The 17723-nt window shown below is 37.9% G+C and overlaps 5 protein-coding genes across 5 annotated transcripts; all 5 read left to right on the forward strand.

Moving 5' to 3' along the window:
* Positions 1 to 574: 574 nt before the first annotated feature.
* LOC306705424 (olfactory receptor 1M1-like) lies at positions 575 to 1537 on the forward strand (the record flags this gene model as incomplete). The annotated part of the gene is made up of 1 exon (XM_079172180.1): positions 575 to 1537. One exon carries the CDS (start codon positions 575 to 577, stop codon positions 1535 to 1537), a length of 963 nt encoding a protein of 320 aa, XP_079028306.1.
* Positions 1538 to 5204: 3667 nt separating this feature from the next.
* LOC306705377 (olfactory receptor 1F1-like) lies at positions 5205 to 6167 on the forward strand (the record flags this gene model as incomplete). The annotated part of the gene is made up of 1 exon (XM_079172117.1): positions 5205 to 6167. One exon carries the CDS (start codon positions 5205 to 5207, stop codon positions 6165 to 6167), a length of 963 nt encoding a protein of 320 aa, XP_079028243.1.
* A 3720-nt stretch (positions 6168 to 9887) lies between these two features.
* On the forward strand, positions 9888 to 10886 carry LOC306705184 (olfactory receptor 1M1-like; the record flags this gene model as incomplete). The annotated part of the gene is made up of 1 exon (XM_079171886.1): positions 9888 to 10886. The coding sequence occupies one exon, from the start codon at positions 9888 to 9890 to the stop codon at positions 10884 to 10886; it is 999 nt and encodes a 332-aa protein (XP_079028012.1).
* Positions 10887 to 12130: 1244 nt separating this feature from the next.
* Positions 12131 to 13296, forward strand: coa4 (cytochrome c oxidase assembly factor 4 homolog). Its single transcript, XM_079171562.1, has 2 exons — positions 12131 to 12263; positions 12947 to 13296. Exon 2 carries the CDS (start codon positions 12971 to 12973, stop codon positions 13229 to 13231), a length of 261 nt encoding a protein of 86 aa, XP_079027688.1. The 5' UTR covers positions 12131 to 12263; positions 12947 to 12970; the 3' UTR covers positions 13232 to 13296.
* Positions 13297 to 15481: 2185 nt separating this feature from the next.
* On the forward strand, positions 15482 to 16453 carry LOC306705185 (olfactory receptor 1M1-like; the record flags this gene model as incomplete). The annotated part of the gene is made up of 1 exon (XM_079171887.1): positions 15482 to 16453. The coding sequence occupies one exon, from the start codon at positions 15482 to 15484 to the stop codon at positions 16451 to 16453; it is 972 nt and encodes a 323-aa protein (XP_079028013.1).
* Between the last annotated feature and the right edge of the window lie 1270 nt (positions 16454 to 17723).

The following is a 17723-nucleotide window of genomic DNA, read 5'->3' on the forward strand; positions in this document are numbered from 1 at the left end:
TAAAGATTAATGTGGTGCTCAGAATCACAAAACAATAACATGTTTGTTTTGCCTGCAAGACAAATTAGAAGACAATAAACTTCATTACATTCACCTTTAATTGCAGTCAGAGGGCTCTGCTCATTAATGTATTGATCCATATTATTCTTAATTAGAAGACGGCACACTATCTCTGGAGATTGATTGATGAAGAGGGTATAATTTCCACTGGTCGCAGGTCAGACATGCAGACATTCAATGGCTACTATTGGAGTCAGCATTGCATGGAGCCACTTTGTGTAAAACGATCATCAGCCGAACAAGTGAGCCACAAGTACGCTGCTTTCTGTTGTGTGTTAAATGAATCACTCAGGTGGGAAAATGATTGTTTCAATGACAAATGCACAAGTGTGTATGTGTCCTTCTGAAGTATGTTTCCACTTGCTTCGTTTTCATTGATTCACGAATGAGATCAATTGTGCATTCATGCCGACAAAAAAAATGAAGGAAAGAGAAGAAATAAGATGTATTCTTTCCCCTCTTTTTCAGACCAGACAGCTTTTACGCACCCTGCACCAGGCTGTGGAGTTCAACGATGTCTTCTCTCAGGACTGTTTTAAATGACTCTCTCATCATTCATCCTCCAGGATTTTATATCGTTGCCTTTCAGACATTTCCCTTCATCAGTGTCTACATTATCTTTCTAGCATTTGTTTATGTGGTTACGCTCGTGTTCAATATTGTATTGATCTTCATAATTGCTCGTGACCACTGCCTACACACTCCAAAGTTTCTGGCCGTCGCCAACCTTGCGGTAATTGACGTAACCTTAAGCACATGCATTATTCCCGGCATGATTAAGACGTTCCTCTTCAAGGACAACTTTGTTCCATTTAACCTCTGTCTGTTGCAAATGTATGTCTACTATGCTGTTATATCTTTGGAGTCATATGCGCTCGCTATACTTGCCTTCGACAGGTTCATTGCAATATGTTTCCCTCTGCGTCAGAACATACTCAACACACTGCCGATCATGTCGTGTATTGTAGGCGCGACTTGGGTTTACAATCTGTGTCGAGCAGCATACAGCACGGCGATCATGACTCGACTCTCATTTTGCAATTCTGTCAGAGTGTTCAGCTATTTCTGTGACTATGCGCCTGTGTTCAGACTCGCCTGCAATGATTACACATTGCATTGGTCTATAGCTTCAACTTCTAGTATGGTGAATCTGATGTTCCCTTTTACTTGTGTTATTCTGTCTTATCTCAGCATATTGGTCACTGTGTTCAGAATGAAATCACTAAGCAATAGGAAGAAAGCTCTGGCCACTTGCATTGAGCACCTAGTCCTTGTTGCTGTATTTTACATTCCTATATTCAGCATATTCTTAATAGGGCTTTATGTGCGATCCATTGACCCGGACCAGCGTGTCCTGAGCCTGTCGCTTGCCACTTGCATCCCACCCTGCATCAATCCGATTGTATATTCTTTGAAGACCAAAGAGATTAAAACCAGAGCCCTGGCACTGGTTCATAGAATTAAAACAAGCCCTTGACAACTTTCTTTTAACACTCAACAGTCAAGGATGTTGTGTGTGTGTGTGTGTGTGTGTGTGTGTGTGTGTGTGTGTGTGTGAGAGAGTAGTGCAACAAAAAGGGGCCTATTTTGGAAGTTTTATTTGATTCCTCAGCATTTAAAAACAACCAGGTTTCCACACAGAGGAATAACTTTTACTGTTACACGATGTCTTGAATGCCAACAGCAGAGATATAAAATAACTTTAATTTAGAGTGAGTATGGCCAGCTCCACACCACAGTATATAGGAAGGCAACAGACGGAAATACTGTGCTGAATGCAGAGTTTTCATCCTAATTGGCTTGAGGACAACATCAATGCATTTGTGACAGAGACCAACATTTTTAAAAGTATTCTACGTGCTATAAAACAAGAACTGAGAGGCTATAAAAGAAAAACTGGATACATCTCTCCAGCAAGTCCCTTAAAAAGGATAATACACTCAAACCGCAATCTCATTAAATGTGACATATTCTTAGAATTTCTTTTTCCCTGCCCCTCTTAAGATCAGTTTAAATAGGTTAGTGTCTAGCCATCTCCTGTCAATATTAATGAACACATTATATAAAGGCATTTAGGCAAATCAGTGACTCAAGTCTCATAAGGTGTAGAACATCAAATCATTCATTAACTGCAATGCATTTGTTGTGATCAACTGAAATTATTATTAAAGAAACGTGTTAACACAAAATGCAGGCCACAGCTTATCCAGGACTAAATGAAGTAATTGATTTCAGTCTTTTTTTGTAATTGCTCTGATGCATGGATTCTGTTAATATATATTTTGATATGTAGTATGTCGTCTGTGTTGTTGTCTATATATATGTTTTATTATTGTGCCCTCATTATTTTGTTCTTACTTCTAAACATCTACAAATTGTTTGCAATCATCTTGTATTTAGAGGGGAAACTGCGTGCTGAGGAGTACACTCTGAAGAAGGCTGTTTTTTGCAAAGTGGCAGCGAGCAAGGCTCCAAACCTTGAATAGTATCCTGTGCATGGTGGTGGCAAGGACAGAAGAAACATAGCAAAGGCACTCGCCGATAAAGCTTCATTTTTTGGTTATTGTAGGCAAAAACTAAACGTGTTTCAGCTGGAAGCCATTACTGCGAACGCGATTACGCTCGTGATGACACGTTCCTTTTTTGCCCAAAATGAATAATCATTAGTGTTGTTTGAACTTCTGAGCACTCTGGACCTTTTCTTTCTTTTCTTCACGTTTCCACACATATGCAGTGTCATGTTATTTTGCAATTAAATAAAAACATATTACACAATACCATGTTTTTCTGAATATTTATTTTATTTATTCTATTCTGCCATTATGTAAACACTCACCAGATGAACAAGCTCCCTGGGTTCAAAAAGGGCACAAATATTTAGTTATTCTGTTTATTTCAGTTTTTTTTAAATGTATTAAGACTTGCAGGAGAGAATAGGCTCAGATATGTATATTTCATTACGTTATCTATGTCTTGGATGAATATTTGAGCTTTTTTATGTTAAAACTGGATCATGCCTCTCTAGACACGGGATCGATGGATATTAACTGCTTAAACAGGAACATGTTGTGCCGCAGTTCAGTGTAGTGCTCTGAGAATATGGGCAGAGGGATCATTTAAATGCATAACTGTACCCTATTTTGAATGGCCCTTAACATGAAATAACCCAGTGACTCAACAAAAAAATCATCTAAAACAATGTGCAAAACCAAAACGTCAAATACCACGAACAACATACCGTTTGCAAGCGGTTCAGTGACCTGAAAGTACCCACTTCATCAACAGTGTTTACTCTACATCTGTTCACGATTCAAGTGAGCACCATGTTAGACTGAATCATTTATTTACAACCACAATATTTACGAAATGACACCAGTGTAATATAAACCTGGCTTTCGCATATAGTCACAAGAGGACATTTGCTTAAAAAGCTAACAATGAACGTACAGAAACCACTGGTAAATTGAGTTTAATTAAAGTCTGAATGGAAGTTAGTGTTTGCAAGTCCTTGAAGAAAGCCTACAACTTGTAAAATAAAGCAGAACTATTAGTTTAAAGCTTAAACATGTGATTTGATTAAACAAAAGGTAGTCAGAGGACACTTAGTGGAGTGCCAAGGAAACGACTTCTGGCATTTCTCTTGCGACCTTTTGAAAGCTGAATTAAATGACAGCTTCACACCACTTTCCCTTCATTTTTAATTGTCTTTATTCCTAATAGGTGCAACTGAGATTAATTAGTCTGCAGTGTGTACAGTAACAGGTTTGTTTGTTGAAGTTAAGGTCATTAACCAAAAGTCTCTGGTGATGGAAACACAAACTGGGCTCATTAGAATTGTTTTGTTTTGGCTCACCACAGCCTTTTTAATTTTAAATGTATCCTCCGGGAACATTGCGCAATAGAAGAGTCATTAAATGTATTTGTTACTGTTTACTCACTTTGTACAAACACAGTTCACACAATATTCAAAATGTTCTAACGCCTCATATAAAGTTATTTTGTGTTCATCTTTGTCAGTATATAAATCATGTGCAATAGCTACTTGTGTACAAATCTCCTCCTGCCTCCTCTACATTTCCTGAAAATAAGTTACAGATAATTCAGTGACGATTAGTGACGGTTAGTGGAATTGTACAGTGACGATATTATGATACAATTTTATAAAAGGAAAGATTTATGAATTTTTGCTAATTCTGATGTAAAATCAACAAAATATGAAACAAATTAGTTTTTTAAGGGTTTCGTCTGAAATAATGCAAAATAAAAGTGTGACTGTAAGGTCATTATGATTTTCGATACATTTTCCATATCATGGTATATATTGATACTTAAAAAATGTTCTCACTAGAATTTTGATAATAAGCCTACATTCTTAGTTTAGACACAATAATTACAAATATCTACCAAAAATCCAGAAATTCGCAACAATGCCAGACATTCTAGCAGTGAGTATATTGTCATTCGTTCACACTTATCTTAATATTCAAACCTTTTCCTCCATCAAAGATTATTCAGACCGAGTATTTTTTTAAACGTTGAACAGTCAAAGCAACATGTCTTTCACCCATCTTTCTTTTCTTCTCTTTTATTTCATTTCGTTCTAATTCATTTCACTAAGCTTCAATTAATCTTTAAATTATCAATCAAATAAACGTGAACCCTTTGTTTTAAATGTAGTACAAGTTGAATCAAAAAGAAATAACCTATAGCCCGACTCTCCAGGGGTTAAACTAACTTGACTGACAGGGTACCGCACAATGACTCCATCTCAGTTGATACATCAGGAGAGTATATACGTCAACGTCCACCAGTCCGACATGCAGACATCTGCATGCTGCTTTCAGAGTCAGCATCACCAGCTAGTGCTGAACCGTTCTTCACAGATAATCAGGTAGGATTCTTTTATTGACTTGTAGCACATTATTAAGTGATTTAACTTAGTGAGAATGCATTATAGAAATACTGCTTTGTTTAAATGTGTTTCAACTGAATGGCATGACAATTGTGCACTTTATCTATTAGCCTTCATAGAAATCCGTTCTCTAATGTTCAATATGATATGATTGCCCTGATTTTCAGACTGGAGAAGTTTTAAACACTGTGGACCAGAGGCCGTCCTCCAACACAGGCTGTGGAGTTCAACGATGTCTTCTCTCAGGACTGTTTTAAATGACTCTCTCATCATTCATCCTCCAGGATTTTATATCGTTGCCTTTGAGACATTTCCCTTCATCAGTGTCTACATTATCTTTCTAGCATTTGTTTATGTGGCTACGCTCGTGTTCAATATTGTATTGATCTTCATAATTGCTCGTGACCACTGCCTACACACTCCAAAGTTTCTGGCCGTCGCCAACCTTGCGGTAATTGACGTAACCTTAAGCACATGCATTATTCCCGGCATGATTAAGACGTTCCTCTTCAAGGACAACTTTGTTCCATTTAACCTCTGTCTGTTGCAAATGTATGTCTACTATGCTGTTATATCTTTGGAGTCATATGCGCTCGCTATACTTGCCTACGACAGGTTCATTGCAATATGTTTCCCTCTGCGTCAGAACATACTCAACACACTGCCGATCATGTCGTGTATTGTAGGCGCGACTTGGGTTTACAATCTGTGTCGAGTAGCATACAGCACGGCGATCATGACTCGACTGTCATTTTGCAATTCTGTCAGAGTGTTCAGCTATTTCTGTGACTATGCGCCTGTGTTCAGACTCGCCTGCAATGATTACACATTGCATTGGTCTATAGCTTCAACTTCTAGTATGGTGAATCTGATGTTCCCTTTTACTTGTGTTATTCTGTCTTATCTCAGCATATTGGTCACTGTGTTCAGAATGAAATCACTAAGCAATAGGAAGAAAGCTCTGGCCACTTGCATTGAGCACCTAGTCCTTGTTGCTGTATTTTACATTCCTATATTCAGCATATTCTTAATAGGGCTTTATGTGCGATCCATTGACCCGGACCAGCGTGTCCTGAGCCTGTCGCTTGCCACTTGCATCCCACCCTGCATCAATCCGATTGTATATTCTTTGAAGACCAAAGAGATTAAAACCAGAGCCCTGGCACTGGTTCATAGAATTAAAACAAGCCCTTGACAACTTTCTTTTAACACTCAACAGTCAAGGATGTTGTGTGTGTGTGTGTGTGTGTGTGTGTGTGTGTGTGTGTGTGTGTGTGTGTGTGTGTGTGTGTGTGTGTGTGTGTGTGTGTGTGTGTGTGTGTGTGTGAGAGTAGTGCAACAAAAAGGGGCCTATTTTGGAAGTTTTATTTGATTCCTCAGCATTTAAAAACAACCAGGTTTCCACACAGAGGAATAACTTTTACTGTTACACGATGTCTTGAATGCCAACAGCAGAGATATAAAATAACTTTAATTTAGAGTGAGTATGGCCAGCTCCACACCACAGTATATAGGAAGGCAACAGACGGAAATACTGTGCTGAATGCAGAGTTTTCATCCTAATTGGCTTGAGGACAACATCAATGCATTTGTGACAGAGACCAACATTTTTAAAAGTATTCTACGTGCTATAAAACAAGAACTGAGAGGCTATAAAAGAAAAACTGGATACATCTCTCCAGCAAGTCCCTTAAAAAGGATAATACACTCAAACCGCAATCTCATTAAATGTGACATATTCTTAGAATTTCTTTTTCCCTGCCCCTCTTAAGATCAGTTTAAATAGGTTAGTGTCTAGCCATCTCCTGTCAATATTAATGAACACATTATATAAAGGCATTTAGGCAAATCAGTGACTCAAGTCTCATAAGGTGTAGAACATCAAAACATTCATTAACTGCAATGCATTTGTTGTGATCAACTGAAATTATTATTAAAGAAACGTTGTGTGTACACAAAATGCAGGCCACAGCTTATCCAGGACTAAATGAAGTAATTGATTTCAGTCTTTTTTTGTAATTGCTCTGATGCATGGAGTCTGTTAATATATATTTTGATATGTAGTATTTCGTCTGTGTTGTTGTCTATATATATGTTTTATTATTGTGCCCTCATTATTTTGTTCTTACTTCTAAACATCTACAAATTGTTTGCAATCATCTTGTATTTAGAGGGGAAACTGCGTGCTGAGGAGTACACTCTGAAGAAGGCTGTTTTTTGCAAAGTGGCAGCGAGCAAGGCTCCAAACCTTGAATAGTATCCTGTGCATGGTGGTGGCAAGGACAGAAGAAACATAGCAAAGGCACTCGCCGATAAAGCTTCATTTTTTGGTTATTGTAGGCAAAAACTAAACGTGTTTCAGCTCAAAGCCATTACTGCGAACGCGATTACGCTCGTGATGACACGTTCCTTTTTTGCCCAAAATGAATAATCATTAGTGTTGTTTGAACTTCTGAGCACTCTGGACCTTTTCTTTCTTTTCTTCACGTTTCCACACATATGCAGTGTCATGTTATTTTGCAATTAAATAAAAACATATTACACAATACCATGTTTTTCTGAATATTTATTTTATTTATTCTATTCTGCCATTATGTAAACACTCACCAGATGAACAAGCTCCCTGGGTTCAAAAAGGGCACAAATATTTAGTTATTCTGTTTATTTCAGTTTTTTTTAAATGTATTAAGACTTGCAGGAGAGAATAGGCTCAGATATGTATATTTCATTACGTTATCTATGTCTTGGATGAATATTTGAGCTTTTTTATGTTAAAACTGGATCATGCCTCTCTAGACACGGGATCGATGGATATTAACTGCTTAAACAGGAACATGTTGTGCCGCAGTTCAGTGTAGTGCTCTGAGAATATGGGCAGAGGGATCATTTAAATGCATAACTGTACCCTATTTTGAATGGCCCTTAACATGAAATAACCCAGTGACTCAACAAAAAAATCATCTAAAACAATGTGCAAAACCAAAACGTCAAATACCACGAACAACATACCGTTTGCAAGCGGTTCAGTGACCTGAAAGTACCCACTTCATCAACAGTGTTTACTCTACATCTGTTCACGATTCAAGTGAGCACCATGTTAGACTGAATCATTTATTTACAACCACAATATTTACGAAATGACACCAGTGTAATATAAACCTGGCTTTCGCATATAGTCACAAGAGGACATTTGCTTAAAAAGCTAACAATGAACGTACAGAAACCACTGGTAAATTGAGTTTAATTAAAGTCTGAATGGAAGTTAGTGTTTGCAAGTCCTTGAAGAAAGCCTACAACTTGTAAAATAAAGCAGAACTATTAGTTTAAAGCTTAAACATGTGATTTGATTAAACAAAAGGTAGTCAGAGGACACTTAGTGGAGTGCCAAGGAAACGACTTCTGGCATTTCTCTTGCGACCTTTTGAAAGCTGAATTAAATGACAGCTTCACACCACTTTCCCTTCATTTTTAATTGTCTTTATTCCTAATAGGTGCAACTGAGATTAATTAGTCTGCAGTGTGTACAGTAACAGGTTTGTTTGTTGAAGTTAAGGTCATTAACCAAAAGTCTCTGGTGATGGAAACACAAACTGGGCTCATTAGAATTGTTTTGTTTTGGCTCACCACAGCCTTTTTAATTTTAAATGTATCCTCCGGGAACATTGCGCAATAGAAGAGTCATTAAATGTATTTGTTACTGTTTACTCACTTTGTACAAACACAGTTCACACAATATTCAAAATGTTCTAACGCCTCATATAAAGTTATTTTGTGTTCATCTTTGTCAGTATATAAATCATGTGCAATAGCTACTTGTGTACAAATCTCCTCCTGCCTCCTCTACATTTCCTGAAAATAAGTTACAGATAATTCAGTGACGATTAGTGACGGTTAGTGGAATTGTACAGTGACGATATTATGATACAATTTTATAAAAGGAAAGATTTATGAATTTTTGCTAATTCTGATGTAAAATCAACAAAATATGAAACAAATTAGTTTTTTAAGGGTTTCGTCTGAAATAATGCAAAATAAAAGTGTGACTGTAAGGTCATTATGATTTTCGATACATTTTCCATATCATGGTATATATTGATACTTAAAAAATGTTCTCACTAGAATTTTGACAATAAGCCTACATTCTTAGTTTAGACACAATAATTACAAATATCTACCAAAAATCCAGAAATTCGCAACAATGCCAGACATTCTAGCAGTGAGTATATTGTCATTCGTTCACACTTATCTTAATATTCAAACCTTTTCCTCCATCAAAGATTATTCAGACCGAGTATTTTTTTAAACGTTGAACAGTCAAAGCAACATGTCTTTCACCCATCTTTCTTTTCTTCTCTTTTATTTCATTTCGTTCTAATTCATTTCACTAAGCTTCAATTAATCTTTAAATTATCAATCAAATAAACGTGAACCCTTTGTTTTAAATGTAGTACAAGTTGAATCAAAAAGAAATAACCTATAGCCCGACTCTCCAGGGGTTAAACTAACTTGACTGACAGGGTACCGCACAATGACTCCATCTCAGTTGATACATCAGGAGAGTATATACGTCAACGTCCACCAGTCCGACATAAAGACATCTGCATGCTGCTTTCAGAGTCAGCATCACCAGCTAGTGCTGAACCGTTCTTCACAGATAATCAGGTAGGATTCTTTTATTGACTTGTAGCACATTATTTAGTGATTTAACTTAGTGAGAATGCATTATAGAAATACTGCTTTGTTTAAATGTGTTTCAACTGAATGGCATGACAATTGTGCACTTTATCTATTAGCCTTCATAGAAATCCGTTCTCTAATGTTCAATATGATATGATTGCCCTGATTTTCAGACTGGAGAAGTTTTAAACACTGTGGACCAGAGGCCGTCCTCCAACACAGGCTGTGGAGTTCAACTATGTCTTTTCTCAGGACCGTTTTAAATGACTCTCTCATCATTCATCCTCCAGGCTTCTATATCATTGGATTTGAGACATTTCCCTTCATCGGTGTCTACTTCATCTTTCTGTCCTTTGTTTATGTGGTTACAGTGCTGTTCAATAGTTTGGTGATCTATGTCATTTCTTTTAATCACTGTTTACATACTCCCAAATTTCTGGCTGTGATCAACCTCGCAGTAATTGATATAGTCCTGAACACATGCAATATTCCCAGCATGGTAAAGATATTCCTTGTTAAGGACAATTTCATTCCATTCAACTTGTGTTTGGTTCAAATGTTTGTCTACTATGCATTTGGGTCTTTGGAGTCATTTGCGCTCGCTATACTTGCCTACGACCGGTTGATTGCAATATGTTTCCCTCTGCGTCACAACTCAGTCAACACTTTGCGGAGCATGTCTTGTATTATCGGCCTGACTTGGGCTTTTGCTCTGGGAGTAACAGCATTTTCAACAGGTATAATGACTCGACTCTCATTTTGCAATTCTGTCAGAGTGTTCAGCTATTTCTGTGACTATGCACCTGTGTTCAGACTTGCCTGTAATGATTACACAATGCAATGGTCTGCAGCTTCTTTTCTCACGATTATGATCCTCGTAGGACCCTTTACTTTTATTCTTCTGTCTTATGTGGCTATCCTGGTGACCGTGTTCAGAATGAAATCTTTAGACAGTCGGGTGAAAGCTCTGGCCACTTGCGTTGAGCATATCATCCTTGTTGCTGTATTTTACATTCCTCTCATTACCATTTTTACTATTGGGTTTTATCTGCGTCTGATTGACCTGGACCAGCGTGTGCTGAGCCTGTCGCTGGCCTCTTGCATCCCACCCTGCGTCAATCCTATCGTCTACTCTTTGAAAACCAAAGAGATCAAAATCAGAGCCCTGGCTCTGGTGAGAATAAACAAAATTGGCACAGACCAATGTAAGAGCAAACCTTTGAGGATTAATAAGTAGTTCAGGCTCTAATTGTAATGGATCAAAAGCCTGGGCTCTTTTCATTCTCACATCAGTTTTCATTAAAACCGATTTAATAACGCCACTGTCAAACTGTCAAAGTCTGTTTCCACTTAACTTAACCTGACCCCAACCTGTCCCCTAACCACTTTTCTCTGCTGCACCTACCCTAAGCCCTTAGGCTTTTCCTGCGGTAAAAACTATTCTAACGGGAGGGAAACACTGAGGAGGGAACAGACTTTGACACAAGGCCTACTTGTAACATTTACTGTGGGAAAATTAGTGAAATATGTCTATTTCTTAACCCGTACGAAAGCTATAAGAGTCAAAAGCTATACAGAGTCCCATCTTGATATTTCAATCAAGATTCATCCCCAAATTAGAACAACTGCAGATGAAGTGATTGCTGATATTGAAGCATGAGACTTTTCCAATATTCAACCAAATCTTTTTAATGAGGTTTTAGTAGACTAAACACATCATATGGCGGGCATGGACGTGAACCCTGGTCTCTTTGTGTCAAACTCCTGTATGATTTGAGTCATCTACATTTTTTGAATTAAATGGTGAAAATGTTTGAAATGGAAACAAATGAGACTACAACTGTCTTTCTCATACGTGAGCTATCCGTTGTCTGTCTGGAAATTAATTTGAATGGCTGAGTTTGCTTTTGTAGGAAACGCAAACAAACAAGATTCTTGCCGAAATTAGCCCCCATTTCAAAAATATGTAAGGCTAAACAGTCATCTTTATCTTTAGGGCTTATCAGTAGCAAGATCCATTCGTAACATCATAGCTTATTGGTCTTCATATTATCTGAGATGTTTTGTTGTGAAGTTAGCTTTTAGTTACTAAATGTTAACAACTCAAAACATGATGAAGTAGGCTATCAAATAATGTTCATTAGTGAATACACAAACATATTTGTAACAGGCTATAAGAATTATGTATTCTACAGGCTACTTGGACCACCTGTACATTATACAGATACACATTGCAGAACAACATACAACACAAGCTGTCAATAAGCCAGAGAAGGTGGACAACAAATGGTGATGTGGCCTGCCTTCTAGTGGCTTTAATGTGTACGTGTGAGTGTGACTACTCTACTTGGTTTAAAACTGGACTGCGAGTAATATTTTCATTCACATATTCATGAATTTATTCACAAAATGACATTTAGTTTTCTGAAGCGGAACCGATGTAGGTATCGACGGAACCATTTTACGGTTACACTTCCGTCCCCCGCTCAAATGTGTCCTCCACGGAGCGCCGACAGCGCCGACTGTGAGGTTGATTACGAGAAGTCCTGAAGAAAGCAGGTTATGGAAAACGTAATTTCAGGAACGGACAGATTCGCCCACAGATAATAAACAGGTGAGAACAATGGAGGCTGATTGTGTGTGAACATATATGTGTGTAAGCTAGCCTCGTTCTCGATGTTAGCTAACCTATGTGACATTAGGTAACGTTGAGGAGTGTAACGTTATGCTGACCTCGTTAAGTTACTTTGACACTGACGAGTACTTCCAAATCTTTACTGCAGGCGTAAGAACAAGTAGCAATACAACAATTAAAAATGAATCCATCACAAGTAAAAGTCCTAGTCTCAAAATCTGATTTGAGCTAAAGTACGGTGGTATTGTCTCACTATATAGCAGTCAAATATCTTTATATTGCACAAATGATAGAATAGTTGATTTAAGAACATAAATACTTCCTCACAAAGTGGAAGTGCCTCACGAGACAGGATACGTTTACATTCTACACCACCAACTAAGACTCTTAAGAGGTGAGGAAATATGATTAAAAAGTAGCAGACAATGAATGACAAAATACAGCAGTATCTTCTTAAGCGTGTAAATCGTCTCTCTCATAATTGTGACTGAAATAAATAAGTTACTACAGATTTTACAGCCGGAGATTTAGAGGTATCACTGTGAAGAGGCCTGAACAACAAAGGCTCGCTGAAGGAACAGCTGTGGAGGTTTTTGTGGTTGCTACTGAAACCTTATTATCACCTGTTTATTAACAATAACGTCACGTGTTGTCCTCGGCAGACCCACTGAGTTCATTGAAACGGGATGGCATCCCCCTCACCCCATGACCGCAGCCGTAAAGACGATGATGAGGACGACCCCGTTGAACAGATGATATCCCGCACTGGCTGTGCTGAGCTGCACTATGCTGTGCAGGAGTGCATGGCTGAACACCAGGACTGGCGCATGTGCAAGAGCCAGGTCCAGACTTTCAAAGACTGCATGATGAACTTTCAAATCGCACGGAAAGAACAGCTGATGAAGCAGCGGCATCAGCCGACCTCCACCCAGTCTGCGCCCAGCTGAACTCACAACACCTCCTGCAAAGACTGTACATCTCCTAATTATTGTTCAGATAATAAAGTGTGATCGGTGACAAAAAAGAATCCTGAGTTGGACTTTTCAGTGTGTGTGTGTTTTGTGGAGAGACCTAATGTGGTTTATCAGCCAATAGAAGCTTAACGCAGACAGTTTGTATCGATTCCTCTGTTTGCGGATAAAGGAAATGGGAGAACAGAAATAACAAAGACATGTTTGAGGTCATTTAGAAACAGTGTCTTGTATGGTTTGTCCACCAGAGAGCAGTGGGAAGTTCATTTCCAAGCACTTTGTACATCTTAGTCACTGCTGTATTGTTCAATTTAAGGAATTCTTAAGGGACAACATTTTTATTTAGGATTTATATATATATATATATATATATATATATATATATATATTCGGTAGTCACTTTCTTTTCATTTCATTTTTATAATTCATAAATATAAAGAAAGCAATTTAAGTGAACCAACTTCGTAAATAGTACATGAACACCCTTTGTGTTATGGGGCTTAATTGTGTCGGTGAGAAATATTTTATCAATATTCAGACCTTACACTACTTATTAAAACCAATAACAGATAACAGAGCTCTAATCCATCTCAGTTGATTTTAGGATTTAAGGTGGATAAAATGTTGCCATACTGTTGAATGAGACTGACTCCATTCCTGTATCAGTTCATTTCAGTGAACGTGCTCCATGCATATGGCTCAGTGACTGAATGCACCAGGTTTAATAATAATGTGATATTTATTTTCTATAACCACTGAGGGGTTTTTTGAGCTGCAATGCAATAAACCAAGCTTCACCACGAACAACATAAGTGACTCCAAAGAGCACTCAGTAATTACATTTCAGTTAACGTTACAAGGTTCCTCACGAAGCCCAGAGGACATCGCAACAACAATGCTGATCTAAGTTAAAACTGTGAATGAAAGTCAGTGATTCAAACACATATAAAAGGCCTAAACATTTTTAAATTATAAACTTTGGGACAACAAAGAAGATATATAGTCAGTAAGAGGATGTTGAAGTTAAGACTTTTCACCTGATTTAAAAAGAAAAGGTGGACAGAGGAGAGAGTGTGAGGCTGGCTTTTCTCTTGCAGCCCATCATAGGTTAGTTAATGGGTGCTTTGGAGATTCATTAATCCCAAATTCAAACAGTAAAAGGTTTGTTTGTTATTGCAAAGGTCATTAACCAGCATCCACTGGTGATGTTATCATAAACTGAGCTCATCAGAATGTCTTTGTTTTGTCTCACCAATCATAAATGCATCCTCGTGGCACATTACGCAACAAGTCATTACTGTACAAGTGTTTGTCTCTGTTAATTCACTTTGTACAAACACTGTTCCCAAAATGTCTTCTATATTCTTACACTTATTATTTGTATAGATCTTTGTCAGTACAGAATTCGTATCCCATAATACTTTCTGTACAAGTCTTTCCACTCGACCACCACGGCCTCTTTAATGATACATGAACCTTGAGGGAACATCATGGTGTTTGCTCACTGTGTACAAACTCACTTCACAAAGCATTTTGTAAGTGCTTCTACTAGAGTGTAAAATAAAAAATGATCTATGTACAGTGTATCTAAGTCAGGGACATACAGTATGTATTCAATAATGATTCAAATCTCTGCCTCCTCTGAGTTTGTTGCCACTGCATCAGGTTCAAACCCATCAGTGCGTGAACTGAACTGAAGAGTGATCTGGGTCTCACCATAGTGCTATTTGACTGGACTCCGATTCATGCAGCAGTTTGTATGAAGATAGTTATCATAAAGTTATCCTATTTGTAAAAGTTAAAGTACTAGTGCAGTGCAGGGTTACTGCAACTTCAATTCATGCCATTAATATGGTGTTTCTGAATGAGGTCCCCTTCGTAACAGCTGGAAGCTCTATCTCAAGAGAGGAAAAGTATATCTCTCGCTGTACACAGTTCAGACACACAGTCATCATTTTGGATGCAGCATCAAATAGAGCTGCTGCAATTGTTAAGAGAACATCAGGTATGATACATTGACTGATTGTTTTTTAGCACATGTTCATTTACTGAGATATGTGTTGCATACCGCTGTGTTTTATCATGCTCATTGAACTTGAAAATGATCCATGTGGTTTATAGTCTCTATAGAGGTTTAATGTGTACTGTGACTTGACTTCTCTGTTCTGTAGACTGTGGAGCTTTTAAGCAGAGGCCGTCCTCCAACACAGGCTGTGGAGTTCAACTATGTCTTTTCTCAGGACCGTTTTAAATGACTCTCTCATCATTCATCCTCCAGGCTTCTATATCATCGGATTTGAGACATTTCCCTTCATCGGTGTCTACTTCATCTTTCTGTCCTTTGTTTATGTGGTTACAGTGCTGTTCAATAGTTTGGTGATCTATGTCATTTCTTTTAATCACTGCTTACATACTCCAAAGTTTCTGGCTGTGATCAACCTCGCAGTAATTGATATAGTCCTGAACACATGCAATATTCCCAGCATGGTAAAGATATTCCTTGTTAAGGACAATTTCATTCCATTTAACCTCTGTCTGTTACAGATGTTCGTCTACTATTCTTTTGTATCTCTGGAGTCATTTGCGCTCGCTATACTTGCCTACGACCGGTTGATTGCAATATGTTTTCCTCTGCGTCACAACTCAGTCAACACTTTGCGGAGCATGTCTTGTATTATCGGCCTGACTTGGGCTTTTGCTCTGGGAGTAACAGCATTTTCAACAGGTATAATGACTCGACTCTCATTTTGCAATTCTGTCAGAGTGTTCAGCTATTTCTGTGACTATGCACCTGTGTTCAGACTTGCCTGTAATGATTACACAATGCAATGGTCTGCAGCTTCTTTTCTCACGATTATGATCCTCGTAGGACCCTTTACTTTTATTCTTCTGTCTTATGTGGCTATCCTGGTGACCGTGTTCAGAATGAAATCTTTGGACAGTCGGGTGAAAGCTCTGGCCACTTGCGTTGAGCATATCATCCTTGTTGCTGTATTTTACATTCCTCTCATTACCATTTTTACTATTGGGTTTTATCTGCGTCTGATTGACCCGGACCAGCGTGTGCTGAGCCTGTCGCTGGCCTCTTGCATCCCACCCTGCGTCAATCCTATCGTCTACTCTTTGAAAACCAAAGAGATCAAAATCAGAGCCCTGGCTCTGGTGAGAAAAAAATCTAATTCAACCAGACCAATGTAAGAGTAAATCTTGGCGAGATGTTAAAATGTTTGTGTAGAATCTGTCCCCTGCCTGCCTTTTTTTGGTTTTGGTTAGTTCCAATATTTCTCAATAAAATGGCCTGACTGTAAAAAAGGCTTTCGGTTGGCCAAACCTAAAATATAGACTAATTAATACTTCACAGCTTTTTTGCCACGGGAAGATTTCATGCATTAAATGTCTGCATTCTGCTTGCTGCTGCCTTTAATTGAACCATATTCAAGGATATTAATCAATTTCCTGCATTTCTGCATTTTACTACTGTATTTTATTTCTTACACTGCTTTTTAGTGTTTTAATGACTGTTTTCAATGTTGCAATACATGTTCTTAATTGTTTTCAAATCTCCTTTTCTTTTGCCTTATATTTTGAGGCTTTTAATGGTTTTATGTGAAGCACTTTGAATTACCTTGTTGTTGAAATGTGCTATACAAATAAACGTGCCTTGCCTTGCCTTGCCTTGCACTTTGAAGGTCTATGTGCTGTATTTTTTCATACTTAAATGGCTGCAGCAAATCAGTTTCAGCTCCTCTCTTTGAGAAACAAATTAAACAAGATGTTAGCTTTTGTTGGGGGAAAAAAGTTAAATAATTAGCAAAGGTAAAACTACAGGCTGTTGTGTAATGTACACCTTCATCTATTACCAACCAAGATAATAAAGGATCGAGTTTAAACAGTAAAAGTTTTGGTTGTTCCAGTGAAGTCAATTTTATTTCTCCAGTCAAAATCACAAATTTGCCTCAAGAGGCTTTACAATCTGTACAGCATACGATACCCTCAGATCTTTGACCTTTGATCCGGAAAAGGAAAAACTGCTCCAAAAAAACATTTTACCAGGGAAAAAACAGAATGTGGTATTTTATTTTATTTCAGATGTTTTTTGAAGTCAAAGTCACTGATGCCATCACAAATTGGACCCATTAGAATCATTTAGTTTAGACTCACTCTGGCCTGTTTAAGGACAAATCCATCCGCAGGGGACAAACACTATCATCTCATATTGCACTGATTAGTCACTTTCTTCAAGCAAAATTCACAAAATAGCCCTCTGAGTTTTAATCTGACCTCGATGTCGACACTGAGACAAATATTAATAGCAGGTGTAAATGTATTCAGGTTAAATCCAATAGATACAATCTGGATACTGGATCTAGATGTAACGGGGTCCTTGAGAACTGTGTGGCATCATGTACTACAGAAGGCAAGTCCTTCAGATCTTGTAAAAATGTATATGCTTAGTGGTATCTTTTGA

The sequence above is a fragment of the Pholis gunnellus genome (assembly GCF_910591455.1).
Source record: "Pholis gunnellus genome assembly, chromosome: 13".
NCBI classification, from domain to species: domain Eukaryota; kingdom Metazoa; phylum Chordata; class Actinopteri; order Perciformes; family Pholidae; genus Pholis; species Pholis gunnellus.

What these genes read in the sequence shown, in the direction of transcription:
- coa4 (XM_079171562.1), top strand. Translation starts at nt 12,971, where the DNA reads ATGGCATCCCCCTCACCCCATGACCGCAGCCGTAAAGACGATGATGAG.